General features: G+C 37.8%; 1 protein-coding gene across 2 annotated transcripts; it reads left to right on the top strand.

Annotated features, from left to right (window-relative positions):
* Positions 1-364: 364 nt before the first annotated feature.
* wdr54 (WD repeat domain 54) lies at positions 365-5,083 on the top strand. 2 transcript variants are annotated; one of them, XM_085368147.1, is made up of 9 exons: positions 365-589; positions 1,623-1,685; positions 2,488-2,575; positions 2,975-3,049; positions 3,142-3,269; positions 3,436-3,536; positions 4,339-4,501; positions 4,703-4,777; positions 4,952-5,083. In XM_085368147.1, the coding sequence occupies exons 1-9, from the start codon at positions 365-367 to the stop codon at positions 5,081-5,083; spliced, it is 1,050 nt and encodes a 349-aa protein (XP_085224273.1). The 2 variants fall into 2 exon arrangements, with proteins under 2 accessions (XP_085224273.1, XP_085224274.1); XM_085368148.1 differs by having other exon boundaries at positions 2,488-2,554; positions 2,993-3,049.
* Positions 5,084-12,463: the final 7,380 nt, after the last annotated feature.

Below are 12,463 nucleotides of genomic sequence, written 5' to 3' on the forward strand. Positions count from 1 at the left end.
TTGCTAGCAAAAGCCAGAGAAGCCCTTCGTTTACATTAACTTAATTTGGAATAATCGATTGAGGCAACAGCTATGGGGGAGGGTTTTTTTTTAAAACTTTGTTTTACATATGTCCAATATATAAGGCTGTCCGGGTGTATTTATTATCTCGCTAAGATACTTAGCTTGCTGCTAATGTTAAGTGGTTAGCATTTAATTTGCTATGAATTAACGACAGCCTAGTGGTTAGGGCATGTTTTTGAAGAGATTACTTGCTATTTAATTATGGTATCTTTATTTTCTGTCTTCTTTCTTTTCTTTTTTAGTCCGCCATCAGATTAGATTACACATTGTTCGATCAACTGTGCCCTACAAAGAAGACCCAATGTATCACAAGGAAAAGAGTATCCAGATAAAAAACAGCGCATCAGCGTTGTACAACAACCTCAGCGTGCTGCGCATAGCACCGAGGCGCCTCACCCACTTCACCGTGGTCCATGCTAACATGGTCAACATGGTCAGCGCGTCCTGGGACGGCCTAAACTACACCCACCGTCAGCTGCAGTCCAAGGAGCCAAATGTTGCTACAAGCACTTCGCTTATCATGCAGGTTAGGTCACGGTGCAACTTCTTCTGCTCCCCATTTTACCTTATCATACTCACTGAGAACAGCTAAAAGACTGACTTCAGCAAAACGTCAGTATTGACTTCAGTATTTTCAGTCGTATTCTTTCTAAATGTACACGAAATGAATGCACTTGGTATACGTTGGTGAGTCCAAGGCAAAACAATCCCCCTTCAACAAATTTCATTTATTTCCAGTATATTATAAATAATTTGAAACAACCAACTTAAAAGTCCTACAAAACGAATGTTAAAGCATTACTCTAGAAATGTTGTAAGCATCCTTAATTTGGTAACAATGCCCAAGACCAAGTTGGCTGGTTATGAAGTGTTAAGACTGTTAACTGTCAACTGATGGTTTCCTGACTTTGACTATTCCTGACTATACTATTCAGATCACTTCCCCAGATTGTGGATATCTGCTCCACTCACCACTGTCTTGCTTTTTAATCCTCATGTTTTTCTCCTTCCTTAATTTTTTCACTTAGAAAAGAAACACACACACACACACATATATATATATATATATATATATATATATATATATATATATATATATATGTATATGTATATATATATGTATATATATGTATATATATGTATATATATATCTATATATATGTATATATATATATAGATATATATATGTATATATATATATAGATATATATATGTATATATATATAGATATATATATATGTTGTGTGTGTGTGTGTGTGCGTGTGTGTGCGCCCCTGTGTCTTGCTTGTTTGCGTACCATATTAAAGGCATTCTCTTGTATACCTAAGACAACTAATTTTCAGACAGCTACTTTTTCCCTCAATGTGTGAAAATGGCTTAACACTTTCTTCAGTTACATTACATTACATACATTACAATGTGTAATGCATATATAAATATTACAATTAATCACATACTCATACAGTACATTTATAGTCCTGTGATGTAGAATGCAGAGCTATAAAAGTAACACAAAAAACAATTAAGCTTAAAAATAATACATGTTTTTTTTGTAACAGGCTGCGTTTTGTGTACTCCCCTCTCGTGATCTCCTTGTGGTGACGTCTCAAAAGGGCATCCAGGTAGATGTTGTTATTTTCTCAGTTTTGATGTCAATAGCAGGACATGTATGAGGATAGTAACACAGTGGTGAGGTGTACAGCAGGACTGACAGATGGGTTCAAGGTGTGGGTGGGATCGTCACAGAGCCCTTTCTTGTTTGCAATGGTGATGGACAGGTTGACAGAGGAGATGAGGGTGCACGAGTGGGTGAAGACGTGTGTTAGAGGTGATTTGTAACAGAATAGCAAGAGTTAAAGGGAAACTTTACAAGATGGTACCGAGACCTGCTAAGATGCATGATTTGAAGACAGAGGCACTGACAAAAAGACAGGAGGCAGAGCTGGCAGCTATATAATTGAAGACGATTACATTTTTGCTGGGCATGATCAGACGGAACAGTATTAGAAATGAGTACATCAGAGGGACAGCTCAGGTCAAGCAGTTCGGAGATGAAGTTAGAGAGACAAGGCTGATATGGTTTGGGCATGTGCAGAGAGGTATAGTGGATATACGGGACAAAGGATGTTAAACATGGAGCTGCCGGTGAAGAAGGACATGCATGTCCCTACTGATAACCCTCTGCATGTAGGGAGAAAGTAAGATGGAGGCAGATGATCTGCTGTGGTGATCACCAACAGAAAAGGAGGCAGTGTTATGTCTTTTAATTTTATACTTATAGTGGCTATAATCACACATTATGAAACAGTAGTATTACATTAAGTTAAATTTAATCTGTCATAGAGTACCGCAAGCAATAAATATTGTTTTGTAGCTTTTTACTTATCTTATAAGTCTTATTTACTTATAAGTGTGTTCCTTTAGATGTATGAATCTGATGGCTCCATCATGGTGTACTGGCATGCACTGGATACTCCAGAAACACCTACAGGTAAATATGCAACATTTAGTTGTAACTATCCTACTACACATGTAGGGACTCACTAATAGAAGAACTTTTTTTACTCATTAGTGTGAAACCATAGTGTGCAGTGTGTTGCGATATAATGAGTTACAGTGAATCGCTTAATTGTTCCTGAAGAGGATTTAGATCAATTGATCCATCCCCATAACATCAACACCCGTGGGATGTCTTCATTATTTAGTGTTTTTTTTTTTTAAAGATTTACACCAGTATTATGACATCACTATGGCAATAAAGACGTTTTCAGATTTTCTTATGCTTGCTGATAAATACTGTTATCTGTGACTGATGTATTCAGCTTCATAAATTTCATACTCATTACATATTTGCATGTGAGACAGAAAATTATTAACCCTGAGTTCTTTATTAGATTTGGTGCATTCACAGACCTAATTTCTGTCCCAGCACAGGCAGTGTTTGCCCGAGGGATAGCAGCAGTGTACGAGAATTATATATGTGTGGGTAAGTGCTGGGTGGAATTTTTGTCTTTTCAGTTTTTGTGTAGTCAAAAGAGCACAGGTCTACAGTCTACTTGTCTCTTTCTCATTCTATAGGAGTTTCATCTGGTGCAATTTTAGTATTTGATGTGCCCAGTAAAGGAAGTAATATTACCTTGTCTGAAGTCCTGGAGGAGCACAAAGAATCCATCACTGACATGGCCTCAGAGTGCTCTGGCAGCCAGGTACGGCACATATGTGTGTTTTGCAATCTGTCACAGTCTTTGTTTGTACATGACAGTGTACGCCTCTTGCATGAGTCATAGATTAAATGAATAAATACCTTATGTAATAATTATAACAACTATGATCGTTCTATGAATTACAATATCCTTTTCTCTGCTCCTTTAGGAGTGCATAGCTAATCTTGTCACTGCAGATGATGGGGGAAATCTATGTGTGTGGAAGTCTGGGGAGGAGTTTCAGCTGCTCAACAAAATCCCTGGTTTTGAGTAAGTTCACTGAAGCTTTTTTCTACAGTGTTGTCTTGAGCCACACCTTTCGTCATATTGCTTTTAAGGACCCATTGGTCTTGAACAGTAGTTCTCTGGGTTTTCTGAAGTTATTTAAAAAGTTTTTGTTTGGACACTAGTTGCTTTTTCAGTCATTTTCAGTTCAGTCCTTGTACCCGACCATTTTCAGAAGGATGTTTTTTGTTTGCTAAGCCACTGAACACTGACCCATTAATTATTCAAGCATGACATTCTACCTAACCATTGTTGTGTTTAATAATAGACAACTGAGCTTAGAAGAAATTTTTAAATGGTATCTTTAGCCTCTGTTACTAGGAGCCTGTTGCAAAAAATATGTAGTGTGTTCTCATTTCTTAATTGATTTAATGAAAAATGCTTAAGATAGCACAGTTTGACAGAAATAAAATAATATTTTTCAATAAGATGCTTCTCAAAGAGCTGTTGCCAGAAAACCTGGGATATCTTGGCATGGTGTGCAGTGGATCCTTAAAAACTTTGAGGATACAGAACAAGCGGAAGAGAAAATAAGAAGTGGCACAAAAATCAATTTTACAACAGATTAATGCTATATTAAAGTCATATCATTAAGAAATAGGGGGGGGGGGGGGGGGGGGGAATCCAGCAAAGACTTGATTCAGGACTTGAAAAATGCTGTCTGTTCTGACCGAAGGTATTTTTTACACTGACTTATTTATGTGTTTTATTTCCTGACATTCTCTAATCTAATATAAAATATAGTTTCTGTTGGTTCCCTGATGGCATTGGTCCTCAATGTTTTCAGTATGAGCTGCTCATCTGTCAAGTTGTGGAAGGGCACAGCGGTGGCAGGTTACGGCACAGGCCAGATTCGACTCTACGAGGCAGTTACGGGAATTTTGCATGCTGAGATCAACGCTCATGCTCGCTGGATATACTCAGTAGACATTGCTCCTTTTTCTGGATTGGTGAGTTGTATCAAAAAGATGTATAATAATGCCTTTTTTATTTAGCTTTTTCACAGCTGAAAGTAACAGATTCATCTTTGTCAGTTTGACAATAATTAGTGAAAATTTGAAGTATATTTACATTTAAACATATTTTTAGTAGTAATATTAATAGTTTACCTCAAATCACCTGAAAGATGACCATCTCCTTCTCTACGCTAGCTTTTATCTGCTGCTGAGGACTCTCTTGTCAGAGTATGGCACATGACTATCACCCCAGAGACCAACAGTGTGGAGGTAAGTGGTCCCAAGACAGACTACAAAGCATATTTCCTGAATACATTTAAAAAAGAGGGACAGTTCATTGCAGTCTCCCCCAGTCATCCTACACACCTGGATGACTGACACAAGATGACTTATGTCTTACTCTCAAACAGAACCTGACTGTGTGTTTTTCTCATTTCCTCTTAGGTTGCGCATTTGCATAACGAGTGTGTGACAGATACACAAATCTGTGGCGCCAGGTTCTGTGATGGCGATGGCTATGCCTTTGCAGTGACAGGCTATGATCTGAGTGAGATTATCCGCTACATCCAGTCATAGGACTCTAACGTCATTATGGCTAAGTGTATTCATTGGTTTGTTTGGTATATGGAACAGTTTTTTGGAGGTATTTTGGTATTTGTTTGTACATCTGCAGGCCTGTATCCACAAAAAGCTGGTAAACTGTGTAAAATGTATTTTTTAAAATCATTTCAGTAAGTAGTAGTTATTTGAAAAATAGCACAAAGACACAATGTCAACTGTTGAAACTTTAAAAAATTATATATATTTTTTAGAAGCATATATGCTGATTTTAAATCTGGTGTAAGCAGAACATTTCAGAAATGTTGTAACAGGGCAAATAAACGATTGCAAAAGCTGTGTAAAGACGAAAGTCATATTTAAAATAAATTCCATACCCGGGACCTTCTCTGAGTTTCAACTAATTTAAGATTAACTGAGGTGAAACGTAAAGCTTATTTTGAGTCAAACCACTGCATCTGCCCAGCTAAGGAGGAAAAGAACCATCCTGTCTGTTATCAGCACAGAGTTCAAAAATCAGCATCTGTAATAGTGTCAGAGTGCTGTAGTGCACACAGCATTGCTCTTTACATTTTTTTCTTTGGGCTACTTTTTCACTTATTTTCAGTGCGATCCTTGTTGCTGACAATTTCCAGGGGAATGTTTTTTTTTGTTAAGCTGCTTAACACTGACCTGTAAATCATTCAAGCATGAAAAAGCCCTTAACTGGTGTTGTGTCAACAGAGAACTTAGCAAACAAGCTGTTTTAAATAGTATTTTTAGCCCTGTAGCATGGTGGAGTGGTGGTTAGCACTGTTGCCTCACAGCAAGGTTGAATTCCGCCATCTGCCTCGGGCCTTTTTGTATGGAGTTTGCTCTCTGTGTCAGTTTGGGTTCTCTGCAGGTGCTGTGGCTTCCTTCCACAATCCAAAGACATGCGTCCAAATATTGACTTTCAAGCTCTTTAGAACTGTACAGACTTTGTGTTTGTCTTACATACTGTATTTGTACTTATATTTGTAGATGTTTCAGTGCATCATTTAACCTATTTCCTATTTTCTCAGCATAATATAAATAAATAATGAATAGTTAATTACATACAATGCAGTAAAGTAAGTGCTGAATTGTTGAAGAGTTCCCCTGTTGTGCAAGAGAAGGAAAATAATTTGCTTGAATACTGTGGAAAGAAAAAGGGATTCGTAACAGTGGTAAACGCCTCTCCCAGTGTTTTATAATTAGCTTTGGGTTTTTGTTTTTCAATTCAGTGTTTCGTTTAAATCATTAGTAATACAATTCATATTTTAAGTATTTAACAAATCTTTAGAACTTTTAGAAAGGTTTGGTACAATGGTTTTAAAATAGTTGTACAGGAAACTATTGTGAATGTGTTTGAAGAAGAAATTTATGTGACTGTATCTTTAAAACATTATTCTTTTCAGGCATAATGTGTAAAATAACTACACCAGTAAACACTTTATAAGGAAAGCCGTGCTTGACTTTTTATTTTGTAATTCCAAAATGCAACAGGAGATGGGGTTGTGGGCTAATATTTTTAGCAAGAGGCTGCAGGACATGTAGTTAACTAGAGAGCAGTATGGAGTTGGGTTATTTTATTTTAGTTTCTTCTGGGTTATTGACAGTCAGACTCTTCCAAAAAGGCCAAATTATGGTTGGATACTGTGTGCAGACTGCTGGACACGGGCATTTTATATTGCTAAGTATACACGCACATATTACAGATGGAGGTCAACCTTTTTATTAAAGTGGCTAATTGCTGAGATGGGTTCATTCCTATCCCATGTCTAGTCTAACATCTGTCAGATTTCTCATGTCTAGTCTAACATCTGTCAGATTTCTCATGTCTAGTCTAACATCTGTCAGATTTCAGAATTTTAGTTGGTCAAAGTTTTTTTTACAGTCTATTTTGCTATCAGTTTAGATGACATATGCAACGCATTTATTGCCTTTTTAATTATTATTATTATTTTTCCTCCACCAGTGCGGGACCTGAAGCTGAAGCTGTGGTAGTTTTCAGTCTAGCTGTTTGTTTGTCAGTTGGCAATATTGTGAAAAAAGCACCAGGGCAAAGTTCATGGAACCTGGAAAGCTGCAAGTTACCTGGTTAAAACCAGTTGTCCTTGTTAGAGGAGTTAACACACGTTTATATTGGATAAAAGAACGTCTCAGTGTAGTTTACTGTTTGCACGAACTTTAATGAAAACACATACAATCTGCTTCTTTATTTTACCCAATGCTGTAGATTTGCTTTGCAAATAATGCAAGAGAATCATTACAAAGTACAACAGAGATAACGTTTTCTAGGATTTCCTTTTTTATTGAAATGACCTTAACTGAAAACTAAACTTGCCATTGTCTTGTCCTATACTACTCATTTTATGACAGGTCATATGAGCCTCTTTGTTTTTTGTTTTTTTATTAAGTTCATGTCGGGCAAACAGGTATCATAATTCCACCTTATCATGACAAGATAAGAAGAATCAGGTCAGCGAGGAATCGTGTGCTATTTGTCAGGCTAGAGCTAAGCATGTATTAAATCCCAGGGTTCTAGTCTTTTCTGGTTTGCAGTCAACACCGGTCACATAACATCAGCTGACAGGACTGTTTTGAACTCACACACGGCAACTTATGTAACTTAAATTTGGTTGGTGCCAACTTACAGCCATGTCAGTGATCTGGTTGCATCAAAATGTGAATCATATACGTGTGCGACAGTGTCATAAACACGCAGTCTTTATGGGATCAATAACTTTGGCTGTGTAATATTGTGTCATGCTCCCCAGCTGCCTGGAGTGAAGTGGATAACTAAACTGGCAGGAGAGGGATGGTGACGGACTAAACTGTCAATATGAGGTCCCAAATGACATAGATACTGAGATTACATAACTAACTGGAACAGTACACACAGAGAGATGCCAAGGTTGGTCAAAAGTGACACATGAAAGAAGCAACGAATTAACAGAAAACAAAAAGAACTGAAGGCCTGTAGGTAGAAAATGAGAATAAGACGTGAAACACGTGAAGACAAACAGCTGCAGTGATATATTCCTTGTTAACTGAGCCAATAGTGCTGCTCGGTTCTCCAGCCCTGTACACAGCCGCAGGGCCACTCATGCTGTGTACTGCCACAATACTTGTCAATAGTTGGCTTTTAGGTGTAACACACAGCTGAGCACACAATGTCGGGGAGATAAGACCTAAGCATGAACTATTCTATGATATAAATGTGGATGTATGTTAGTGCATGTGTGCCACGTAATAACACTATTGAAGCAATGTTCTCCTCATATTCCCTGGTAGACTGTCTGAAATCTTTTATTAATGAGAGTGACAAGACAAAAATAGATTTAACCAGACCCTCAATGAAAGGCCCTGATGTGTCACTTCAATAAAGTCACAGAGGAAACGCTGATGACAACACGAGTATAACTTTTCCCCTCTGAAAAGTAATCGTGGAACAATCACAGTACCGGCCTTTTGTCTAGTTATCTCAGCATTTAAGGCACGTTTGAGTTTCTATTTCTACAACTGAAAAAGCAAATAACCAACAAAACAAGTTCGTTTGGTGCTCTGCCCAAACTGCTGATGGGTTTCGACCGAGCCCGGATGGTATAAAAACCATGCTGCAATACAAGTTCATCCATCAAGGCCGGTTGAGGCATTATGAATTAGCAGGTGTGGTAAATACCACACCATGTATAACAACATCAGTATCTTTGAATCTGTTTGCTTTTTCTTCTTCATTATTGTTGTGGAGAAAAGCTATTTATTCCTTACCAATCCAACCTTGTGGCAGCTGCCTAGGACTGTGTCCCTAAGCCTGCTGGGATAGAGGCTCACCAGGGGGGATGAAGAGCCTAAAGCGCCTCCAGCTTGCTGCCACAGACAGACCAGCTCTCTGACGAAGCAATCAGAAAACCAGCTCCTAAAGACAGGCTGCATAAATAGATCTTCCATTTTAAACACACTGAAATATGAAGGAGGGGCACACCACAAACTGACGGAGCTGAAAAGAACTGCCATTGCTGACTGATGGACGTGCAGATAGATTGTGGCCTTAAGGCAGACAAGCAAAGACCAGCAGAACTAGTTCAAAATATATATGTAACTGATTAACAAATGCTAGTTTTTGCACAGTTTTTAAGTTGTATCTCCATAGATGTCTTCAGGATGGTTAGGTTCTTATCCAGGGAATTGAATCAGTTTTCAAAGCCATAGTTATAAAGACCTATGTTCAGCTAGAAGAAGACCAAGGAGACACATACCAGATGACCCCTATAAAGTCTTGATCTTAACATTCAGCCAGTGTGGGCAGTGACATTGAGACAAGCCTAAATCCACAAAAGAATTCATCCAAACTGGTGTTTTGGGATAGTGATTGTGGTATGGTGGACCTATATGGCTCTAATAAGAACAACCCATTGTTAAACTGATCATGTAGTTTATATCCCAACTTATAGCTAGGTGTCAAAGTACTCTCTGCGAAAAAGCACCAAAAGCAGACACTGAACGATAGCAATATTCCAAATGATGCTTGTTTATTCTGTATGAGATATTTTTCCATTTAAACATTCAAAAATGGATTGAAGACAGTTGGGGGGAGCACACATCATCACCTTTCAAATTGATACGGAAAGCTGTTAGCAAACAGCTCCTTATTACCAGCAGTTATGGGACAATATTAATATTAATTTAAAGTCTTGTTTCCGTCTTTCTTTTTCCATGCAAGGCAACAGTACAAGACGTTGCTAGCTGCTACATCAGTTTTTTCTTTTTGCTTAAACAAACTGTGTGCAGTCACTAAACACACCACTCTGGTCAAAATGAGCCGTAAAGTGCAGATGCTATTCAGGTGTAAATACTCTGTAGCTTTTATGACTATGAGCCATTCATCTCCACACTCAGACTCACAAACATAATTCATGCAGGTGTATGTACTGATAAATGTATTAAGCATCATCTAAAACAGTCAATCCACTCCAGAACTGCAAAGTGATAAAAAAAAAAATACTTACACTCTGAACTGTAAATTGCTGAAATAAGCTTTATTGCAGTCATCTTTTCATATTTGGAGCAATTATAGTTGTATATATTAAGTAATTTATTTCAAATGGACTTTACGTGCTTGATGTGTTCAAATTATTTGCCTAAACAGTTTGGTTTGCAGAAAAAAATTCAAGTGCTTCAAAACAGGTGAAACAGGCTGAGTAGTAGAAAGGTAGTAGAAAGTAGGGTGTGTAAACTGTAGTAGATGATTATGATCATTGGAATGCAGACGGACTGGAGACTCCATCCAGCCTTCAAACAAAAATATACCACTGACACAAATGGGTGGATATAAATTGCAGTAGGATAGATCTGTTCTATTGCAACAAACTAGATTATAGTTTGGATAACCCATTCACCTCTGTAGCCACAGCTTCCGTGCATCACAAGACTGAGACTGAAAGCTACACCCACACATGTCCAAACCAAGGCAAGCCACCTTTCCTGTCTGTGTGGGCCTCTAATTTGGGGAAAATGACTAAACATCCAGTAAAAACTGACTCACTATATCCCAAATGTTCTCTAAAAATCACGAGAAGTTGAGGTTTCATGCGTAAAATAAAGACACAGGTACATTAAACTTTGTCATTTTTTTTTTTGTCATTATTTTTGATTGTAGGCTTCCAAAAGGTTTTGGTATGTTAATAATATTCTTTGATCCAGTTTCTTTGAACTTAAACACATATATGATAAAATCCAAGTGAAATTATTTACTTATGTTCTTATCTTTCATAATTTAAATTAAGAGTCATAGAACATTTTAACATTTTAAAGAAACTTCTTATACATCTTTCAGTTATGTGGTAAAGATAATTACTACTCTTTTGCCACCCACAAGTGACTGTGTCGCATTCTAACTGTTTAGTTAATCATTAAACACTAAAATAAACTTTTAATTCTTTTCTATGATGCAACTCGGTACCGGCCCTGCCTTTCCACAACTTGCAAACTTGCCTGAATGATCTTCCCTCATTTCACTATTTAGCTTATTGAAAAATAGAAATTGAACACATAGTCATGCAGACGCTGACCATTTAAGTATAGTCCATTATATAATCACTATTAGTAGGACGGTCCTGACCTCAACACACAGACACTTTCTCTTTCAAACACGCACACACAAACACACCACTTGCATATCCCCAGTAACGTCAGTTTGATTGCATGGGTAGGCAATGGGACTTAAAAGCATTAGATTAAAGTAAAATAAACATGATCAGACCCTGCCATCTGCACTGGGATGGCATGGTTGCCTAGCAGTGGGCATTGTTTGGCTTGTCTGACGCTGATGTGCTGACGCTGGTGTGTGAGTGCGCGTGTGTTTATGTGTATGTGTCCATATGTGCAGATGGCACCTTTCAAATGATGATGACTTTATTTTCCAAACAGTGTTTCAAATAAAATCAGTCTTGTCTCAAATTCGGCACGCGACCTTTGAGCATACTTTAAATGTGCTTAATACAAGGTTTCATTATGGCAAATAGTTTGTTCTAAGAATAGCGACAGCTGGTGACAGCTGAATATTTTTTTCGTTTTCTTACCTCTTTTAAATCACACAGTTCAAAACAGATTTTATCATAAAGATAACTCATTTGACTGTGAGACTAAACTACGATGGTACTGCGATATGCCACACCTTCAAAGCTGGTGTGTTTTAGACCTTTGCTTTATGAAATAGATCAAAATTTGGTCATTTGTAATCCCTAAACACCTCTCACCCTCCTCTCATTACCAGCGTGTGGGTGAGAGAGTTATTGAGTCTCAAAATAGAGTCGCAGCAATAATAACAGCGATATCCTGGCAACCCTTATCGTTGTGCTCTGTCAGTGAGACTGCTAATAGGGTTAATATGAGAGAGATAAATGGATATCTTCAGGGCACAAACTAAATTCAAAACACATCAACATTTCCATCAGCTGTCATCATACGTTTGTTCATTATCTCTCTGGATCTATAATAGCCATGTGTACATTTTATTTGCATTGCTCGTGTTGCAGGGACACAAATTTGGTTACACAGTCACATTTTTTTGTTGTTGGGTTTAGGTTAGGTTTAGGGTGAAGGAAGTAAGGGTTACATATACATAAGGAAATGAAAATCAGAATCAGAATACTTTATTAATCCCGAAGGAAATTAGGGTTACAGCAGGCAGCACGCTAATGGCGCATGCGCACTTACAAAGGAACCTTCTGACCAACTTTACACAAACATCACATTGGGGAGACATGTCAGTAAGGTAGGCTGATAGGAAAAAAAAAACAACGAAAATACATAACATGAGGTAAGAGGAGGAGAGAAAAAACTCCACTCAGACTGAGCTCCTAGTGGGAGAGGGATGGTGACGGACTAAACTGT

This window comes from Diplotaxodon limnothrissa, linkage group LG12 (assembly GCF_057381915.1).
Source record: "Diplotaxodon limnothrissa isolate DT_005_m linkage group LG12, D_limnothrissa_male_GT1.1, whole genome shotgun sequence".
NCBI classification, from domain to species: Eukaryota; Metazoa; Chordata; class Actinopteri; order Cichliformes; family Cichlidae; genus Diplotaxodon; species Diplotaxodon limnothrissa.